This window comes from Giraffa tippelskirchi, chromosome 14 (assembly GCF_054371585.1).
Source record: "Giraffa tippelskirchi isolate mGirTip1 chromosome 14, T2T-mGirTip1v1.2.pri, whole genome shotgun sequence".
NCBI classification, from domain to species: Eukaryota; Metazoa; Chordata; class Mammalia; order Artiodactyla; family Giraffidae; genus Giraffa; species Giraffa tippelskirchi.
This window is the reverse complement of record NC_137288.1, coordinates 54,252,162-54,274,826: the sequence shown is the minus strand read 5'-3', so window position 1 is coordinate 54,274,826 and position 22,665 is coordinate 54,252,162. Positions and strand designations below refer to the sequence as shown.

General features: G+C 42.0%; 1 protein-coding gene across 3 annotated transcripts in view; it reads left to right on the top strand.

The window, feature by feature from the left end:
• The window catches only part of PIEZO2 (piezo type mechanosensitive ion channel component 2), a 245,990-nt gene that overhangs the window by 200,116 nt on the left and 23,209 nt on the right, over positions 1-22,665 (top strand). For 2 of the 3 annotated variants that reach the window (XM_081561679.1, XM_081561678.1), the window contains 7 exons: positions 588-709; positions 1,707-1,778; positions 5,913-6,019; positions 10,701-10,815; positions 14,843-14,902; positions 16,837-17,003; positions 18,110-18,276. In XM_081561679.1, coding sequence (XP_081417805.1) covers positions 588-709; positions 1,707-1,778; positions 5,913-6,019; positions 10,701-10,815; positions 14,843-14,902; positions 16,837-17,003; positions 18,110-18,276 — 810 coding nt within the window. Of the gene's footprint in view, positions 1-587; positions 710-1,706; positions 1,779-5,912; positions 6,020-7,240; positions 7,340-10,700; positions 10,816-14,842; positions 14,903-16,836; positions 17,004-18,109; positions 18,277-22,111; positions 22,280-22,665 lie in introns of all 3 variants that reach the window. The other variant, XM_081561677.1, reaches the window with a different exon arrangement.

The following is a 22,665-nucleotide window of genomic DNA, read 5'->3' as shown; positions in this document are numbered from 1 at the left end:
GCAGGGGCAGGGCAGAGTTTTGATCCCTGATCTGGGAATTAAGATCCCACATGCCGCACAGCGTGGCCAAAAATTTTTTTTTTAATTAAAAAAAATAAAAGAAATGATATCTTTCAAGAGGGCATATGTGGGAGATGAAGCTCAACACTGCAGTTTCTGAATAGACTTCCTGAATAAACAGACAAAGAGCTACAACACAACATTTTCCCAGATCCAATAAGAGATTAGATGGGACACACAGAAGAGTCGTGGGGTCTGATAGAACACTCGAGAATGTTTGAGTAGCAACTTGCTATTTACAAAACAGTTCTTACATTTATACGTCTTTTCACTTGATCTTCACGACTACATGAGGTAGACAGTATTTTTTTTTTAAAGAAGAATGCAAAACCTGGGAGAATAAAAGAAACAAGGAGACACTTGTTGCTAACAAGCAATCATTCATAAGTCCCAACTATTGCCACTCCATCCATGATTTTGGCTGTGTGCATAAAAGTGTAAAGGTAACTGGGTGTAGGCTGTGTGCATAAGTGTGTAGGTAACTGTGGGTGTGTTCTTGGCATTGCTGCTGCTATTTTGTTGTTCAGGATGGACCGCATCAAGGCCAGGCAACAGAAATACAAAAAGGGTAAGGAGAGGATGCTGAGCTTGACCCAGGAGTCGGGGGAAGGCCAAGATCTCCGAAAACTTTCTGAAGAGGATGACGAGAGTATGTTGAAATATTTCCTTCTTGACTGAGTACCTTGATGTTGAGTAAAAACATGAAATAGGGTAGGGCTGTGAAATAGCATTAGTATTCATTCTAATTTTATGTTCCAATTTTGGGTGGAATGTGTTTGTTTCAGAAAGTACATATTTAATAAATCCATGACTTTATGAATAGCACCATATTTAGCAAGATGACTTTAATATAAACTAGCTTCCATTTCACGGACATGTGCTTCTGAAGAAAATAGGATGAGTTGGCTTCATTTGTTCCTTTAGGGAATATATTTAGATATGTAGTTTACTGTTGTCTTTGATTTCTATAAATTTTATACAAAAATTAAATACAGAGGCCCCTGAATAACAGTAGTTAAAATATTCAATTATGGTCTGTTCCAATGAAACTTGAGATGAAATACATATTTATTGTATCTAATTATAGATTTGTTATATCCAGTTAAGTTTAAAAGTTCTTAAAGATGCTTGCATGCTTTTCTATTTGAAGGGAATGGAGAAATAATACATGGTATTCTTCCAGTGCATACTATCTATTTATCAACAGTAAATTGATATTTTTCCAACCATGCATTAAAATGATCACAAGATATTTCTGGTTATTGGAATGTATGTATTTTAGCAAATTATTTGCCACTAAATTTTTCTATAATATCTGATGGTACTTCTTTTTGTTAATTCTATGGAAAATTCAATGTGGGATGCATTTTTGACAGATAATCCTTTTCTTATACTTTTTATATGCCCTCAGTCACTAAAAAAGAAAGTGAAAACGTGGCATTCTGTTAATAGAATACTGAATATTTACCTTATGGAATTGACTGCTGAACCACGTAAATGTTCAGAGTCAGTAGAATTTCTTTTCCTGACCTCGGGTATACTTTTGCAATATGTCTAGATTTTGACAGTTGAGTTGTTAAAGCGTGGTTTTCAAAGTTTGTTTTCTCACTTCCTGAGAATTAATATTTGGACATATTTTATTTTAGGAGAAGCAGACAAACAGAAAACCAAGGGCAAAAAAAAGCAGTGGTGGCGGCCTTGGGTTGATCATGCTTCCAGTAGGTTTTTCTCGATCCTCTTATGATTTCATCGATTCTAACCCTTATATCCTTGACCAGAATTCAGGCGTCCCCATGACCTGTGTGTTCCATGCATGGTTTGATGCTTGTGACTTGATAGGAGGGGCAGAGGGGAGAAACACTGTGATCTCTGTGGGTCTCTGAGCCTGACAGATGGAATCTTCCAGAGCAATCAGCCGACTACCATGTGGCTTACGTGTTCCTGAGCACCACCCATGGGCTCAGAGAGGGAAGAGGGGTTGATGGCTTTGTTATCGGATTCTGAGGTCCAGAGCTCTGCTGAGGTGTGTTTGTTCCATGGCTGAAAACCCTTACTGAAAATGCATTTCAGCTCCTCCTGGAACTCTGAATTTAAAGAGAACAACTGTATTTGGAATGTCCGTGACTCTCTTTGAAAAGCACTGGGTGTGAATGCGAACGAGCACCTCCCCCCCCCCCCGCGCCCCCTTTCACCACCCTGCCATTCCAAGAGCATTGATTCCATTTTCATGTAAGGGTAGTTGGCAATTTATTAAGCACAAAGATGGGGATACCTTAAGACAGTTACTTTCTCACCCTGCCTCCTCAGTTTCAAAAAGGCTCTAAAACTACCCTCCAAATCCAACACCCGGTGTGTGGGTAGTCTTAGAGTCACCAGAGCTCGGACAGAACCCTTCAGAGCAAAGTCAGATGATGGTTGTGGAAGAGCAGAGCTTGATAGCCATACAGAGTTGCTGTGTTTCACTCTATCACAGAAAAAAGAAATGAGTGAGTAATTGCAAAATCCAGTGGCTATGCCTGCTCCGCTTAACAAAGGATGTAGCACCTACTCTTGGCAATGGCATTCTAATGGAATGATCCATTTCAGTCTGGCCCACTTTGAATTTGTTAGAATACTGAATAATTATTCATTATCTTGCAGATTACTCGTAATGTCTTCAGACTTTTATGTCTTGTATTTTGTCTTGATTACTGCAGCTTGTGTAATCAGACAAGTAATATCACAAGATCCCTAATGTCAACAGGATGGTGTTCAGAATCAGCAGGAAATCAGTCAGAATCCTTTCCCTCACCTAATTCTCACCAAGAAATGATTTCCTTTCACCCAAGAAATAATTTCCTAAAATCAGCAAGCCAATTTCAGGAAGCGATATTCAAAATTTGCTCCATATACCTGGATATAATAAAATGTAATCCCAAATATTGAATTTAGCATTATGGCATGAAAAAATCCATGAGTTCTGAAGAGTTTCATTTCATCTGCTGCTCGAGTCAAAAGACAAAGATTCAAGCTGGAATTCTGTGTGACCCACTGTCTGCTGGCGTGTCAGTCATGTCAACAGTCTCCTGTGCGGACACTGTGTGCCAATTTCTATCAAGTCACAAGTAAACTGTGCTGATCTTTCTGTTTTTAAAGGGCCCTTTGCTAGTTTAGAGAGACCTATCCATTTCAAAATGGTGTCATATTGATGTTTTGTCCTTTAACTGGTGGTATGTGCCCACTGTGGTCATCATGAGTCTTTCCTTTGCTTGTGTAAACACTGCATTTTGGAAGGAATTGGATATGGTCTTCGATCACCACCTTATGAGTTGGTTATCCTTGAAAGAACTTCCTCTGAATGTTGTTGACTTTAGAGTTTCTGATTCATTTCACCCTCATTATATCAAGTTCTTGAAGGCTGGGATTACACTACCTGTGCCTCGTTATAAGACTTCCAGTGCAATGATGCCGGGGTGTGTGTCATTCATAGTTTGGAATCAGATATGTCTGTTTACAAGCTGAGGAGGAAAGGAAAAGAATTGATGTGTGGCTTATTTTGTAGACAATGACGAGTTCCAAAACCTATCTTTAGATTTGGAAGCACTTTATTGAAAGCCTGTTTTCCAATCTCTTGAGTCATTGGGCTTTTAAATATTTCTTAGAGGTGCCAAGCGTAAGAATAAGTGTCTTTGGAATACCCTTTGCAAATTTATTGATGATACAATAATGTTGCTGTGTTGTTCACATTATTGGTGAGCATCTGTGCTCTTAACATGTTCTATAGGTGACATCCTCCCAGTTCCATGTCTATGTGCACACAGACCATCGCATCATTGCTGTTCAATGATACCTTCCATGCTGGTGAGACACACTTGTTTCCACATCAGTTCTGTACAGCAGAATCAGTGACAAGCTTCACTTTGTTGTCAAATATCTAAAATACAGGACCAAGTCTCTGGTGTTACAGGTGGTGAGATTTTAAAAGCCAGCTGTCAGCATCAGTGTCCGGTACATACATGGACCCAGGCTGGAGGCAGGACCCCTATCAGAACTCACAAACATAAATATAAGAGCTTCTCTACTTATTATTAACAGATAGAACTTCAGAAAATATTATCTATTTCTAAGTTTCATTTCAACAACAATTTATAAAGGAATAGGAGATTTTTAAAACATTTTCTCCCATTTTTAATGTGTTAATGGCACATGTCACATATAAATTGGCAATATCTTTCAAGCAATAAAAATCAATGTATGACTACTCATGATGAAAACTGACTTCAGTGGCCACGTGAACAAAAGTTCTCGAAGGTATGATTGAATACAGTTGAAGCTATCGTTGATTTTAGAGCCAATAATGAGGGTAAAATGTTCAGTCCTGGAAATCTCAGTATTTACCAAATGGCCACGTGACGTCAAGTCCGTGTGACTTTCCAGCAAATCTCTTAGCTTATCTGAAGCATTACTTTCATGGTCTCCATCTCGGTCCAACGTAATGCTGTGACTTTGGTTCGTTCTTGCTTATTCTTACCTTATGTTGAATTGCATTTATTTCCTAAGGCCTGGGCCCAGTCCTCTGGGCTTGGTTCCTTCTTCAAAATAAACGTAACAAAGTACAGTGCTTCTGTTCAAGGATATAAGGCCCAATTCATTCATTCTGCATCTTCATGTATGAAGGTTTCAGATATGTCTGAAAACATGGGCAAAATTACTCACTATCATGTTTAGTGACAGCAACTAATTTTCAACAAGCCAAGGTTTCCTGTGACCTTACAATGGATAAGTCCAGAAGATACCTAAAGACATCACATGATGTCATCCAAAAGACACCTCAGCATTTGAAAATTCTAATATAACTTGAAAATATGCATATGTTTTCCTGCAGTGACAGTACAGTTCTCGTAGCATCAGAAATGCACATGCTGGGTCTCTTTTCTCTGATAAAATAGTCATCAAACTGATAAAGATTCCATTCTCAAACTTCTTGAGCTCTCTGAATATTTCAGCTTTCTAGACTGCCTCCGTGCTTAAGACACAATATGTCTTTGCAAGGAAAATGCCAGGCAAGGACCATCCATATGGTTTGTGCTTTGTGCCTTGTGGTCAGTACAGTTCTCCTCAAATTTCAGTAAGCAACTGGGGGGCTCCTTGTTGACCAGAAGCCTAACAGTGCTAAACCGTATGGATCATGTCCGCCTGGTTCCTTCTGTCCTAGCCTACGAGTAGAAACAGCCAGATGTGGTGGTGGTGTTTCTGTGATTGTGCTTTCTTTTTTTTCTTTTTTATGTTATTTGCCCATTTCCTCCTCGTGATAATGTGTGATTTAAAAAAAAAAAAACTCTTTTTCAAATGTCTTGCGGCCTGTGTTATGGCCTGTGTCTGCACAGTATAAAGTGAAGCAGAAGGTGGTGACACGTGACTCCTGGTCCCTAATCATCCCGATTAGCTTTGCCATAGCAATTTGTACCCATTCAGACAGCGCTGAAGCTTCCGCTTCACTTTGACCTTGTCTGAGGTCCCAAAGTGCTAAACTGTGACATGATGATAAATTTCAGTCCTCTGGGCCATCTTGGTAACAGAACTGGTTGCTGCAGGCTTGATCTGGTGCATCCGTGTACAATTTCCTGTGAAGAAGGAAGAAAATGCCAGATGAACCCAGCAGCGGCCAGGTCCGCTCCATGGCCTGGATGAGGCCTGGTGCTTCGCAGACCATGTAGCTCAGCCCAGAGTGAGGTCTCCTCATCTCCTGTTTCCTCCTCCCCACCAGTGCCTTTGAGGGACAATTTATGTGTCTTTGGGGGGCATTTCATAAATACACCCCAAACTGTCTCATATTTCTTCCAAGAAATAAGTACATATTTTGTTTTACTTAGTGGTCAGGAGTGGAGATTACTATTTGTTTGAAACGGATAGTGAAGAGGAGGAAGAAGAAGAATTAAAAAAGGAAGACGAAGAGCCCCCCCGGAGGTCAGCTTTCCAGGTAACTATGGGGATAAGGACGTCACAGCCTTGGTGGGTTGAAGAGGTTTTCTTTCTGACAGACCTTGACCACAGACCTCGACTTCCTCTGCCGTGGTTATGCGTGGTAGCTCCCAGAGATTCTAGTTCACATCTGGAGTCACGTGGTTCTCACTGTCCTGTCCTGCCGCTTGCTGTCAGCATTGCAATTGTTACTGCCAGAATTCCTGCAAGGGCACTGGTCCAGCCAGCTGTTCATTTGCATAAAAACATTTCTGATGCTCTAAACAAAACTAAGGCTGCCCTGAATGTACTTCCTTTCAAGCTTTGGATCACTTGAGTGGACTTCTAGTTCCATAGGTGAAATAGCTGACCATGAAAATAAAATCCTCGCTTTGTTTTGAAAACAGTCATTTTGAATTTTGAAAATCATTTACCTTTGAACTTCTAAAGATTTTAGGCTGTATTAAAATCATGAAAACCTCCAGCCCAGTTTGACATTCTCAGCTTAACTGCATCTCTTTTTCAGAACCTGCTGTTCTTGGTGACCTGAGTCACCAGCCTAGTAGCGTGTATCCAGCAGTTGTATCATCAGTGTTTGTTAAAGATGTGGGCTTGTCAGTAGAGTCACATACGGGATGAAAACTAGGTAGATTTCCGTTACAAGGGAGCAGACATAGGACTATTCTTTCCCTGTTGTTAGACTACAAGGCACACAGATGGACATCCGGCCAGTCTCATGATGTGTCTATGAGGCCAGTGTCCGCTTGCTGGCCAGTCTTCCCAAGCTGGCAGCTCACCTCCACCCTGTCTTCCCCGTGGAAGTGAAGAACTAAATTGTTCACGGGAACATCTTGCTCTGATGATGCTCTGTCACTTGCCCCATTGCTGCCTGTGTGTGTTTCTTGATGACAGCGTGTGCATGTGTGCAGCTGGCTTGTCCAACACTAATGACTTGACTTGTTTATTTTTATTCCAATGAGTTTCCTTCTAATCCTCACTCATTAGGCAGCAGAGGAGAGAGCGGGTCATCTTCACCACTTTTACAGATTACATGAATGATAAATCATTTTCTTTATTCCTAACCTACAAGCAGGGCACGTTTTATTCCACATTCAGCGATGAGCACGTTTTAACCCAGTCGGCATAATTGTAGAGCCAAACTCATACTGATGTCTTATATTAAGTGATCGGTTTTTGTTTTTTTTCCTACTAATTACTCTTGCTTTGTCCTTCTTTGTAGAGAGCTATTGGGAAGTTTGCATCAGCCATTTTAGCCTTGCCAAAGTCTATCATTAAACTTCCCAAAACTATTCTTCAGTATTTAATCAGAGCTGCAAAGGTATTTGACATTTTACTGATGTGTGGTGTGTGGCCCTTCGCTCCATAGACCTTTAGATGGGCAGACTCCCGCTGCCCCACATCTGCGTTTTCCCTGTTCTATACATCTTACGATGAAGGAATGAGAAGAATTTAAAATATTGGGCAAACTTTTCCAAAAATCATTCAGAGAAGCCAAATTCCTTAGTATGGTGATTCTTGGTTTTCAGTCGGCATCAGAGCTGATTAAAAAATAGAAAGAGAAAATGCAGATACAAATCTTCTTGTAGTTCTGCCTAAGTCACGTCTCATGTTAAAAGGGTCACGTCTGGTTGCATGCATCAGATATGATGTGTCAAAACATGACCATTTTCTCAGAAAGCTGGTAAAATTACAATCAGGAAAAAAAACGACTCGTTTTGCTCTGTCTTCTTTCGGGCTCCCAGTTAACCCTCCATCTTCCTAAATTGGACTCTTCTGGCACCTTCTGCCTGAGTTCAGTGTCTCTCTTCACTGGCCAGGCTGCTGTGGACGGTCCACTCAGCCTCCACAGTCCACATCGTCAGAGACACTGCTGAATGAACTGCTACAGTTATTCGTTAATTCACCCAACACACAACAGAAAGTATCTAGCTGCCTCTGCTGTGGTCATTTCATAATGGAAATCATAAATAGCGACTCACTACTCTCGTGCTTTATAGAAAGCCGCTTCTCCTGCCTTAAACTGGAGCAGACACTTACCCTAGTAAAATGCTCCACAAGGGTATGGCTAGCAAGGGAGACCAAGGCTCCTCACCTTTTACCTGGGGGTCTTATATAGACGCAGGTTATTTAAATTATATCAGGTCCAGAGGGACTTGAAATTCTAGATTTTTCTCAAGCTCTCAGGTGAAGCCTAAAAGCTGCTGTGCCTTGAATAGCAGGGTCTAGACCCCTGGGTTTCTTCCCCTTTTAAAATGCCAGGATTCTGAGTTCTAGTTTAATATTCTCTGTTGCTACTTCCTTGGGTTTCTTTTCTTTTTCCCTTTTATGCCTGCCTTATGTGTCTTTCCATTCACATTTAAGAATTTATATGAAAGATTACAATGTGAATATTCCCCATGTTAGTTTAAAAAATTATCTTCTTACCAACAACATAAAGTTCTGGATCACAACTGGATTAAAAAACATTTTAGAAAACTTAACCAACTTCAGTTAAAGATCTCCACTTCAATAAAGTGCTCTCCTGTTTCAAAAAGTAAATGCTTTTTGCATAAGAAGTTTTCAGTAAAAGAAATCCCATTTCCCTAACATTTAAGATGAAATAACTGAGGGTGGACTCTGAGACGAAGTTGGGTACAGGCTAGTGGCAGCAGCAGTTGGAGAAGTCGATGTCATTTACACACATTTTCGTGTGTTTTTGTACCCATGATTAGTTCTTAATGTGTCTGTTCTCCAGAGATTCCCATGACACTGGGTGGTGGTTACCACTGAGACTTCAGAATTGAGAGATTTCAGAAAGAAGCTTAATTCAGTGTCTTAACTCAGTAAGAATCGGGATGGTTCCTCTTCCTCCTTCATCATCAACTTTTCCCAGAAATAGTTGGTCTGATCCTCGGTCCAATGTTCCTGGAGCAGTAAAATATTTGTACTTCCAAACATGGACATGAAGATCATTTTCCTACAAATGAGGACTTGTCCTAAGATCCTCCTCTTCCCTTCTTTTTTCAAACACTCATCTCAGTGAGGAAACACTAGCAGAATCAACCATTGAAGGACCACGTGTAGAACCAGGAACACCGTTTTAATGAGGCATCATCTGTGTGGCCAGAGCCCTTTCTACAAGATACCTTCAATTCTGTCCTAAACCGTCCCCTGCTCTCTGCTCCCCTCTCTTGTCTCCCAGGGGTTTCATTTTTCTTCAGAGCAAAAGAGTGTGCACCTAGAACACTCACAAATCCTGAATCACTTTCTTATTTTCCACTTTGGCATTTTTGCATTATCCAAAAGCAATATTGTAATAACACTATTTTAAGGAAATGTCACAGTATGTATTTCTTAAGACTGAAAATTTCTTTCATTTAGTAGTTCAAATTCTTTTAAAGAATAAATATTTTGCTGAAGCAAGTTTGCCTATTAACGACCTAAACCTCAGAGATATTCTTAATAGAATGTCCAGTTAACATGCTTAATAAACATCAACCATAAATTCCTTTTTATGGTGCTTCTTCAAATTACAATGCACTTTTACTTTTCAAAATATGTTTCTGGCATAAACTAGGATAACTTTTTTGCCTCCTGCGTTTATTATTCAGAAACTATACAGATCTTGTATGTGTGTGAACTGCCCATAAGATTCAGATTTCTACCTGTGAGGAAATGCTCTGACCTAGTAACCCATGACCTTTACATTTCCATGGATGGAAAAGTTGAACCCCTCTTTACTTCTATGATGCCAGTGGTTTGTTTATGCTGTGTTTTTCAAGGATTTCAGAAATCTGAAAGTAATATAGAATAAAATGAAAGTGTTGAGGTTTACAAGAGCCCCTGTTCCTTTATCTTCATGATAGAAACCCAGCTTCCCTGAGACCAGGTGTGTTCGTGGGTGCATGTTGAGCATGCTGCCCGGCTTCATGGTTGTGGATGGCTGACTTTGCATTTCAGGGTTTTCTTTCTGTTCCTTCTGCATGACTTGGGACACTGTTGGTGGGCGGGACGTTCAAAATTGCTCTGTTGTGGTTATTGGTTGTCATGTATTAATGCAACTATTTTCAGCTCTTGAACGAAAATGACAGAAGGCAACCTAAAGCTCCCCTGTTCTCCTTCCATCCCATTTTGGAATAACCTCTTAACCTTCACAGCACGTTATCTTTCCTCTCCAAATACTGATCAATCTACAAAGTTCTTTCTCAAGTTGTTGGTAATAGTTGTTCCTCACAAGAGAGAGTATCAAACATGCAAAAGAGATTTCCCAAAATAAATGAACAAAAGATATTTCGGTCTTGACTCAAACTTTATTTGTGTCGGGAGAAAATGAGTGACACTTAGCCAGGCTTCTAGCTTATGCTTAGTGTGTGTCACACGAGGGAATCAGGAGCTAAGTGTCGGAGATGTAGTAGGATGGGGGGATGGGGGAGAAGTGGATGTTCATGGTTCCAGAGAATCTCATGATTGCCTAATACTGAACAAAATACATGCCTACAACATCTATGTTCACATTTTATTTCATGGCCAGTGAACACTGGTCAGCTCAGTATATTGCGAGATGTGAAAAAGGGAGGTTTAATTCATGTTGAGAGAAAAAATATATATATTTCTGAAAGTCAGGAAGCTTGGTGTTGGTCCCTTTTTCTTTAATTCAATTTATTAAAACTTCAGAGAATAATGAAACTTTCTCCCTTCAGTTTGTTTATCAAGCCTGGATTACTGACCCTAAAACAGCACTCCGACAGAGGCGCAAAGAGAAAAAAAGATCTGCAAGAGAAGAACAGAAAAGAAGGAGAAAAGAATCTGGGGAGGGTGAGTGATGGAGAGGGCTGCAGCTGACAGGCAGCGGACAGGGGACAAGCTTGGGAGGAATAAAATTTTTAATGTCTAAAGAGCACAAAGACTTTTACTTGCCCTTAATTTCTCAGGTCTTGGAATAAATTAAAACATGAATTTAAGTTGAGGTACATTTTATAAAATGGAAAGAGAGATAGAAGCAAAATAAACCCAAAGAAAGTAGAAGCAAAATAATAATTTTTAGGTGGATATTAAGTCATTAAAAAGAAATAGAAGACGACCTGACCATTAAGTGAAAAGCTGTTCTTGGAGAATAAGAAAGATGAATCTTTAGAAATTTGATCAAGAAAAAAAGTGAAAGCACACTTAAAGAGCAGTCAAGGACCAAAAATGGAACATACCTACCAGTGCTGTATTCAACACTATCAATTCATTCGAAAACATATGATAGAAACATGTTTCTAAGGGGAGGAAATGACAACAAACACACCAAAACAAAGTTAAAAAGCAAGTGGGGAGCTCAGGAAGAATGTTTTCATCATATATCAGACTAAAGATCAGTGTTCTGGCTATAGTAAGAACTTCTGAGAGTCAGCAAAAGAAAAATTCAGCCCAGTGAATGGGTATGAAAAGTAATTCAAGATCAGAAAATAGAAACAGCCAAAAGGAGCTCAGTTTCACTAAGTAGCTCAATATGAGAAATGCAAACTAAATATTTTGACATTCTGTTTTCTTAATCGATTGGATTAGCAAGAATGTAAACATAGCTCTGTTTGGAGCCAGAGGAGGTATACGTGTCTGTGGTATGGTAAAGCAGCGCCTCCACTTTGGAGAGCAGATGTCAATCTGAAAATTTAAATGTGCATCTCCTACTAGGGATCCATCCCACCTCCAGGTGTGTGGCTTCACATGAGTCAATATTTGCACATAAGCACAAGCACATGTGTGCTTCCCTGGTAGCTCAGCTAGTAAAGAATCCACTTGCAATGCAGGAGACCTAGGTTCGATCCCTGGGTTGGGTAGATCCCCTGGAGAAGGGAACAGCTACCCACTCCAATATTCTTGCCCAGACAATTCCATGGACAGTGGACCCTGGTGGGCTACAGTCCATGAGGTTGCAAAGAATTGGACACGAATGAGCGACTTTCACTTTTTTCACTTTCACAAGCACATGTGTCTAATAATATTCATCAAACATTATTATCACTAACGAAAATTTGGAAATATCCTAAATGCCCACATAAAGAAGAACCAAGTAAATTATATCACCAGTATATTACGGCACACTATTTAGTAGTTGAAAAAACAAAATGAATTACTTGGAACTGACATGGAGAACAATTCCTGACATACTGTTAGGTGAAGAGCATTTGTTGCAAACTGGGATGCACATTATGAAACCACTTACCAAGCGAAGGAAACCAAAGTGCCTCCAGACAATGTTTTGCATTTTTAATGCATGCATGTAATCGTGTATAAATGCACAAGGAAAAGATTGGGAAGAAAACTTAGCCAGTTAATTGCTGTGGTAACTTCTGGCAGAAGAGGTGGGGAGGCTGAGAGAAAGGGGTAGGATTAAAGAAACCTTCAGGCTTGTTATATTTTAATTCTTTACAAAGGAAATGTGTATATTGATTCTTGTGAAATTAAAAATGTATTCAAACAAGAAAAGGAAAGGAAAACGTAACTTCTAATGGAGCTCTAATTGCAAAGCTGTTCTCTTTTTTGACCATTCTGCTCCCTGCTACCTCCTGTAGCTTTCATTTTATTTTACTTGATTGGTTTAAAAAGGCAAAATTAAGACACTGAGGATGTAGCAAGTCAAGCAGTAAGGAAGCAGATGCAGTATAGCCTGGAAAGCTACACTAAGGCACCAAATCTTTGCAGGAGTTGTGTTCTCTTCAACCCCTTTCCCAGGTATACAAACACTGTGCACAGGCAGTGTTTCCTTTGATTGAAAAATGAGTCCATGCTGCACAGATTCTCCTGTACGTTCATTAGCAATATATGATGAACACTTCTCCAGTTAAGTATTTATAAAACTATATCATCCTTTTTTAATAGCTGCAAAATATTCTGTAATATGGATACGCATAATTTATCCAAGTCCTCCATCACTGATGGATATAAGGTTTGCTTCCAAATTTTTGCCACAATAAATAATACTATCATGGATTTCCTCACACAAAAGTTCATATGTAGTCATGTATGTGTGTGTATGTGTGTGTGTGTATGTTTAAAAGCAGGATGAACACACACTTTCCCCAAAACAGATGATCAGAAGGGGAATTTCTGGGTTAAAGTGGGTGCTTTTATTTTTTTACTCTAATAAATATTTTCCCAAGAGATTTTAGAAATTTCAACTCCTCTGTATGAGGCATAGGAATGTCTATTTCCCTGGAGCCTTGTGCTATGGGCTGTTACTACTCTTTTTATCGTGTGTCTTTCTCAAGGATGACAAATGGCTTTTATTTTCATTTGAATTTCCCTAACTAATAAGGTTGAATATTTTTTATTTCATATTTTCTTGGTTTGGGGGGGGGGGGCTTCCTTGGTGGCTCAGAGGGTAAAGAATCTGCCTACAATGCAGGAGACCTGAGTTCAATCCCTGGGTTGGGAAGATCCCCTGGAGAAGGAAATGGCAACCCACTCCGGTATTCTTGCCTGGAGAATTCCGCGGACTGCTGCTGCTGCTGCTAAGTCACTTCAGTCGTGTCCAACTCTGTGCGACCCCACAGATGGCAGCCCACCAGGCTCCTCTGTCCCTGGGATTCTCCAGGCAAGAACACTGGAGTGGTTTGCCATTTCCTTCTCCAATGCATGCGTGCATGCTAAGTTGCTTCAGTCATGTCTGACTCTCTGCAACCCCGTGGACAGCAGCCCACCAGGCTCCTCTGTCCACAGGATTCTTCAGGCAAGAATACTGGAGTGGGTTGCCATTTCCTTCTCCAATTCCATGAACTAATGGAACTAATAAGGTTGAACATTTTTATTTCATATTTTCTTGGTAAATATTAAAATAAAAAAAATTGAGTATGAAAGTAAATAAATTTTACTTTCAAATCCAAGATTTAAACGTTTTTATCACATTTCATAATATTCTATTGGATTGTCTTTATTAATCTAGGAGATATTTATGTTAGGAATATTAGCCTTTTTTATGTGTTACAAGTATCTTTTTTCCCAACCCAGTGCTTATTTTTTAGTTCATGGTGTATGTTTTCTAAGCAATGTTTAATATTTTTCTAATGTCAAGTAGGTCTGGTTTCTTTTTGCAATTTCTGTGTTTTCATCTTGCTTAAGAAAGTCTTCCCCCCAGATGTTATGCATATGTTTTCTTGTATTTCCTCTTAATTTTATTTACCTTTTGAATTTTTATTATTCTTTGAAGTAGAGATCTATTATACTAAGCCTGTTTGGTAAATGAATCTTTCTTTTTCTATTAATTTAAATGCTCCTTTTGACAGTGTTAATCTCCCATTTATTCCCATTTATTCTTAGGTATGTTTCTGGGTTCTGTATTTTGATCCTCAAGGATCAAAATTACAACTTCATAGTATGTAACAGCAGTTAGCACACTTTTTCTATAAAGGGCTAGATGGTAAATATGATAAGCTTTGCACTGTAAATTCCTGCTACAACTCACGCTGCCTTCTTGGAGCAGATTCAGATGGTACGTCCCCAAGTGGACATGGCTATGTTCCACTAAAATTTGAATTTTATATAATTTTATATGCATAAAATAGTCTTCTTCAGACTTTTTTTGACTATTAAAAATATAAAAACCACTCTCAACTCACAGGCCATTAAACAACAGGAAGCAGAAAAGATTTGGCCAAACAATTTGGTTTACCATCCCCAGCTCCACAGTACTCATTCTGAAGTCAAGTGAGGAGAATCTGAAAGCTCAGAATTCTGACAACTCTTCCCTGGGAGCTCCTCAAATAGGCGGCATGTCCCAGATTTCATTATAAAATTCCTCTCATCGGCGTTAATTTACCCTGAAAGGATGTAACTCATGTTTCTTGGACACTCTTGGCAGGTCCTGTGGAGTGGGAAGACCGGGAGGATGAGCCAGTCAAAAAGAAGTCTGATGGACCAGGTAACAAAGTGAAGACGCCCATCAGCAGGGGAGGTGGGGGCAGGGGTTGGGAGTGGGAGTATGTTTCTTGCCCAGATGGTGCGTGAGGAAGGCTGCCTGGAAACAGTGAATTAAATCCTGTTTCTGGACTGTGACTCAATCATCAGCATCCCTTGAAATCACATCTCTAGTGAAATTGCATCTCTAGTGAAATCGCAAAGGGACTCTGAAAATCAGACCTACCTTTGCATTGTGGGATGAGATGTCGGATTAGAGTCCATGTGTAAAGTCCTTTACCCAAATGCCTATGAAAGGGAGTTGGGAACAAATTATAAATGTCCCAAGGAAACCATCAGCATGGAGACACAAAAAAATATTGGCATTTAGAAGGCATAGAAAAGGAGTGAAGTGAGAGGTAATTTCGATCCCTGGGTGGGGAAGATCCCCTGGAGGAGGAAATGGCAACTCACTCCAGTATTCTTGCCTTGAAAATCCCATGGACAGAGGAGCCTACAGGCTACAGTCCACAGGGTTGCACAGAGTCATACACGACTGAAGTGACTGAGCACGCATGAGAGGTAAGTAGGCTGGGAAATGAGCAGCCTCCAGGGCTTGGGCTGACTCCTCCTTTTAGGGAAGAAACCTGAATCCCAGCGCGTCTGCTCAGGACTCCACACAGTCAGGGATAGAGCTCACATCTTCTGAGCCCCAGCCCAGGCCTGGTGCCATGTGGGCTTCACAGAGCCTGAGACTCGGGGGGAAGATTTCTCCATCAGGAAAAAAAAAGAGAGAGAAACAAAAGCCTCTGAACTCAGTGAAGCCACATGCCTCTCTGGCCCCACAGACACGTGGCTTCCTCTCCCTCGGGGCTGGCAGTCCTGGGTGCACCACTTACCCACAGACAAGGTGTTCAGGCTCTTTTGTGCTGTACACAAAGACATCCATGGATGCCATCTGTTGACATAAAACAAGACTTCCCAAAGGCTCTCCAAGCCCTCAGAGGGACAGTCCTTGAAGCAGGCCTCCACGTCCAGACAATCGGCTTGCTGTCTGTGGGGCAACACCCTGTTATTCCTGCAAACCTTTTCCTGGTAACAGTGCCCCATGCTTTGAATAGCTCATCTCCTTCGCCATAAGCTTTACACACATTAGCTTGTTCAACTCCATCAAAACCCTCTTCCCTACTTAACAGAGAAAAAACCAAGGCAGAGAAAAACTAGCTAACTTTCCCAAATCTACATGACCACTCAGGTGTAGAGATGAGCATCGGTGGTGAGCTGGTCACATGCAGCTCCCCAGGCGGGTCCCAGTCACAGCCGAGAGGAGGGAGGTAGCCCAGGGTCAGCGGCATCTCAGGGCTCCTATGGTTTGGAGAGGACTGACCACACAGGCAGAATTTTATAGTTAGCACAGCTTGGTGTCATTAAATACATATGAGGAAAATGATTCAGGGGTTTGGATAGAGTCTTAGTGTGTGGACTGAATTCTGTATGAAATACCTTTGAAAGGTGTTCAACAACAATTCAGCTGCAGTGGGAAACATCAGAGTCTTACTGAACCAACAGAACAAGAAAAGCATTAAAGAACCAATTACTTGGATAGATTCAGACTTTTTCTGGCCAGTAGCAAATACCCTTGAGTGCAGGCTATACTTCTAATCAGACCTGGTGTCTCTATATGGACCTGTTTCGACTGAAGATTTGACCAAAGGTTAACAATTCTATCCGAGTTTGGTTTGGGTGCTGCCACTGCAGGTATGGAAAACCCTGCCCACCACTTCCATGCCTGTGCCCACCGCCAACCCCCGCCCCCCACAGCATGGCCCTGTCTCTCCATGTCAGGGTCAAGGACAAAACCAGGCAGGGCTGCCTTTGGTAAAACACCACTGCTCCACACACAGCACCACAACTGAGGGTGCAATGTCCCTTTAAACCAGGTTCTCTTCTTCCTCCTAGACAACATCATCAAGAGGATCTTTAATATTTTGAAGTTCACCTGGGTCCTGTTTCTGGCAACTGTGGACAGTTTCACAACGTGGCTCAACTCCATCTCCAGGGAGCACATCGACATCTCCACCGTCCTGAGGATTGAGCGCTGCATGCTGACCAGAGAGATCAAGAAGGTAGCCCTGCTCAAGACCCTGCTTCGCTCCTGCCCAAGTCACAAAGGTTCTGAAAGCCAGGTTCCAGACCTCCATGGAGGCTCAGACAAAATCCTTCCTCTCCAGTCTTTGCATAACCCCTCTGCCTTTTTGGTGTATTTCAGTCTTTTCCATGCTCAGAATGAAAATATACACAGTAAACACACACACACACACACACACACACACACACACACACACACTCACAGTCCTGGGATCTCAGCCAGCGTGTTCACTCTGTTGCCTCTCGTCATCACGGCCCAGCTGCACTGGCTCTGTTGTATCTCATAAAGGATCACGCACTTTAGTCTGGGAAGTTTGGCCTGAAACTTCTCATAGGGAAAATTAGGAATATACACATGTGGAGGCTCAGAAGGTAAAGAACCAGCCTGCAATGCAGGAGACCCAGGTTCAATCCCTGGGTCTGGAAGATCCCCTGGAGAAGGGAATGGCAACCCACTCCAATATTCTTGCCTGGGAAATCCCATGGACAGAAGAGCCTGATGGGCTACGGTCCACATTTGAAAAAAATAGTTCATGGCTGGAAGGGTTACTCTCACTTAGAAAAATTATCTACATATGAGAAGGGATTTCTTTTTAATTTTTTTATTTTATTTTTTGAGATGTGGGTGACATATACCATTTTATTCATTTCAAGCTTACAACATAATAATTTGGTATTTGTATTGTAAAATGATAACCATAGTAAGTCTAGTTAACCTCCATCACCGCACCTGTTATAAATTTTTTTCTCATGAAGAAGACTTTGATGATCTATTCTCTTAATAACTTTTCAATATGCAACACAGTATCATTAACTCTAGTCTCCATTGCATCCCCATGATTTATTTATTTCGTAACTGCAAGTTCGTACGTTTGACCATCTTCAGCCTTAAACTAGGAGGGGCTTCCTGTTCAGCATGACCCAGTAGCATCCAGCACCATTAATTCAGTGAGTTGATGTCAATCCTCAGCTTGACTAGCTTGGCTTTTCATCCTGCTTGAGGTGTGTGTGATGGCGGAGGGTTGTTCATACTGAGAAGCACTGACGTCAGCACAGGGCTGCAACAGTGCCTCCCTCTCTGCAGGGCAACGTCCCGACCCGGGAGAGCATCCACATGTACTACCAGAACCACATCATGAACCTGTCCAGGGAGTCGGGACTAGACACCATCGACGACCATGCTGGCACCACTGCAGGCGCACAGACTGCCCACAGGATGGACAGCTTGGATTCCCACGACAGCATCTCCAGGTATGTCACGTGCTCCACAGTGGTGCTGCTTTCCACAGGGATGACAGAGGTGAGAGATGATGGGAGAGATGCAGGCTAATCAGAACCTTGGGGGTGCCCAGCTGCTCTGGGCTGTCTCCATGGGCATGGCCCAGCAGAGCATTGCTGCTCCTGGTCCGGGCAGAGAGGAGCAGATATCAGTAATAAGTTATTAGAAAGACCCATATGACCTACGTCAAGTTAGATGAGCCTCCTGACACGAAATGAGTAATTGTATCAAGAACTGTGTCTTCAATGCCTTTAAAATGCTGTTCCACAGAATATCTTCTGTTCTAGAGTCTTCTGCCACCTGTTGTTCTCCTCCATCTTCTCCTTTCAGAAATGTTATTTTATGATTCACAATCGTAAAAATTTGAGAAGTGGTTCTGTGGGCCCCACCTTCTGACTTGTGTGCTCACACCCCTACTTCACACAGGCCCCTGCACTGGCCCTTCCCCAGGGCTGCACTGACCCTGTGTGTGGGTTTTGTCACTTTTTCCTTAACAGATCCCTTGAGATGTACTGTTATCATCCCCATTTGACAGGGACATGAACTTCTTATGAAAGTTCATGAGGCTGTAGTCTGGTTCCCAAAGGGGAAAACCACACATAATTACACATTTTTTTCCATAGAACTTAAGGCATTTCACAGGCTTCCTGAATAATATGCATGAGCCTGGCTTAAGAATAGTGGGTCCAGAACCAAACTCTGAACCAAATGAATTGACCAGAAAATTAGAAAGTAACCTGAAAATCAGTTGTTCATAAAATAAAACATACACGGTTCCTGTATTAGTAACTTTCAGCTGTATAACAACTGATAATATGGTCAGTTAAGAAAGCAACTAAATATTGTAAACCACAACTTTAGGAGGGAGAAGAAGAAAAATAAAACAAAGACTGGCTAAAATAAAATCAAGTAACTGCCTTTAAATCTGATCCAAGATGACAAATCTGCATCCATAGTCAAAACCTGTGAGGTGGGAGATATTAAAATTCATTGATTGCCTGTTAACAAAGACTGTCAAAATATTCCAACATTTTTAAATGATCAATCCATCGATAAATTTACTAGTAGAAAACCAATACCTTTACAATTATTTTTAATGTCCCTTTACTCATTATTTGTAATGTAAAGAAAAGGGAGATGTAATATAGGCCATTTATGCCCTTAGTAAGTAAGTGAACATATTTGCCCTCTTCTTAAAGGCCAAGGAGAACTTTTATTTTTTTTTGTTTAGGAAACTTTCAAATCTCCAAACAATTGTATGTCTGCAATAGAGTCCATAGGAAGCCACACTGATTTCTGAAGAGGCAGTGGTCTTCTCTTGGAGGGACCCCAGTGTGGACATTTGCTGTCACCACTCCTGTGCCATGGGAGGTAGCATCACCCCCGACAGGGATGTGGGGACCCACATGCTCTATGTGGCCCAGCCCCTTAAGGACCCCACTTAAGGAGTCATCCCACCTGCCCCATCTCACCCACTTTTCCCTTCAGCAGACAGTAGAGGGGGTTGGGGTAGAAACCTACCAAATGTGCTTATGTTCCATTTGACTTATTGGAACAGTCACAATTTCCTTCAAATCCAGACGTAAAAAATGGTTGTTTTATGAAATCAGATATCCTCTACCTTCCCAGAGAATAAATTAAAGTTCCTTCAGGAAACATTGGTGACATTCCAAGGAACATTCCTAGGTATATTCAGAGTGTTTATTATTTGAAGTGTGTGCTCTGTGCCCCTGGGATGGCTCCAAGTGACCTGAGGACATCAATTAGGTTTGTCACCTGTTTTTGTAAAGCTCCTGCTCTTCCCTTTCAGTTTTAAAACTGTCCTGGCTTGGACGACAAGCTAATCCACTGCAAATAACTCAGTAGTGTGGGATCTGAGGGCAGGCTGTATGGTGGCAGAAATCACTCAATAATTAACAAGGTAAAGAGGATTTGGGGGTCAGAGCACTGATTCCGCACAGAAAATCAGGCAGGTCAGAGTGCACAGCCTCTTTCTGCTGCAAACTCCCCAAAGACTGTGGGATCCACCTCTGAAAATATGAAAAAATACAGAAGCCCAGAGATCCAGATCCTTCATCTCATAAATGATGAGACTGAGACCCAGAAGAGGGGGAAAGGATTTATCTAAAATCTGGCAGGTAGTCAGTGTCCACTCTGCTACTAGTTCATCTCACCATCATCTCCTCTTGTTCAGGATGAGTTTACATCAAAAGGAGTCAGGGTTGTTTTTTAAAATCCTTATTAGAGACTGTTTTGTTGCTCACCTTGTCCCCTCTCCCATTGCTGGGTCCTGTGTTGGCCATGTGGCTGTGACATGCAGTCAGAGTGTTCTTCCCCAGAGCTGCTAAGGCTCTGAGAACCTGAAAGCCCTTCAGCAGTTCCATGAGTGCCTCAAATTCCCCACCCACAGAGGTCACTCCATCGTCTTGAATGGTTTCTATTTCTGCCCCACGGTCACTGACTAAGGGCACCTACTGTGTGGCTGGCACACAGCAGGTCCCCTGGTGCAATCACACGAGGCTGATGTTCATCCAGTAAATCAGTTGTCCGTATGACGAAGGGTCAGCTGGGTCACTCGCTCTCAGGCTGGAAGTCAGTGCCCTGGGAGCTTCCATGTCAAGAGCTTCAGGGGGTGTTCCTCTCTGGGGTTAAACTCCACATGTGAACTGCCATCATGCCTCCATCTGAGCTGCTGGCTGCTACTGGGATCACCCAGTAGCAGCTCAGCCCTGAATCTGCCTCAGTTTCCTCCCTGACTGTCGAGTGACAGGCGCTCAGGATTCCGCCAGGGGGATCTCACCCTGCTGACATCTGCCGAGACCTAGAATGTGATCACAGAGAAAACCACTCATTAGGCTCAATGAACAGTTAACAGACAAAATGGCCCTGCCACTGCTGGACTTCCTATGTTGTTGCCTTTTTAGCATTTCTTTTATTTTCGATGTTGGTTTATATCCAGTTGCATATCAAACCAGCATCTCTTCTCCAAGCCATCCAGTTTGGCTCAACCGAATATCCCTCAGAAAATGGGGTGGAAAATTCAGTTTGTTGCAGTCAATCCTGAGCTTCCTTCTTTTCTTTTGGAAACCATGTTTTTTAAATGGCATTTTTATATTAATTTTACTTGATCAGGTATTTCTGCTTAAGAACTGAACTCAGGATTGGGGAAGGGGGCTCTGAATAAAATATATTTCCTGTCGTTGAAAAAAAACCTCAGCTATACAATTGTAAAGATGAATTTTGCTCTGTGAGAGACAGGTCAGGACTTGTCATTATTCTAGTTACCTGTCCCACCCAGAGAGCGACACTTCATCCTTTATCAGCAGTTCTGTTCTCAGCCCAGTGCTGCTGCTGCTGCTGCTAAGTCGCTTCAGTCGTGTCCAACTCTGTGTGACCCCATAGACGGCAGCCCACCAGGCTCCGCCATCCCTGGGATTCTCCAGGCAAGAATACTGGAGTGGGTTGCCATTTCCTTCTCCAGTGCATGAAAGGGAAAAGTGAAAGTGAAGTCGCTCAGTCGTGTCCGACTCTTAGCGACCCCATGGACTGCAGCCCACCAGGCTTCTCCGTCCATGGGATTTTCCAGGCAAGAATACTGGAGTGGGGTGCCATTGCCTTCTCCGCAGCCCAGTGCTATCCTGTCTCATCTTCCCTTCTCTGTCCTGGAGCCCGCTGTGATGGCCGCTGTCCGTGGTGCTGGAGTGGCGTGTGGTCTGTTGCATGGCGGTATCTGGGTCTCTGACGTGTGTGACTCCTGTTTCCGGCGCTATTTTAACACTGTGTCTTTGTAACTGTTTGCGCTGCTAGCTGCTACACGGAAGCAACCATGCTGTTCTCAAGGCAGTCCACCCTTGATGATTTAGATGGACCAGAAACTGTGCCTAAAACGAGTGAGCGCGCTCGGCCCGGGCTCCGTAAAATGCTCAGCATGGATGTGTCCTCCTCGTCAGCCGAGAGCACCAGCTTAGCCTCCAGGTGCTCACCCGTGCATGCTTTGTCCGTGACCATGTCAACCCCTTCCTGTGTCATTGCACAGATGAGTTATTGTGACCTGTGTGTTTTCATTCACTTTTGTCTTAAGAAGGTGCATGACTAATGAAAGCATAACCAGCATCCTTTCTGGGACACAACTGGTCGTTCCCAGGACAGCGTTCTATTCAACTAACTGCTCTTTGCTTTTTGTCTGTTAGGAGTTTCTTAAAAATCCTACTATAAACATTGTCCTCCATTTTGTAAGTATTTCACACTTTCTATTTCCAAAGGAACAAGCATGTTTCCTTCTTGGTTGAGGGTGCCAGTAGGCAGTCCTCACAGGGAGAAATGGGTCAGAAAGAGTAGGAAACTTTCCCATAATTTTGTCC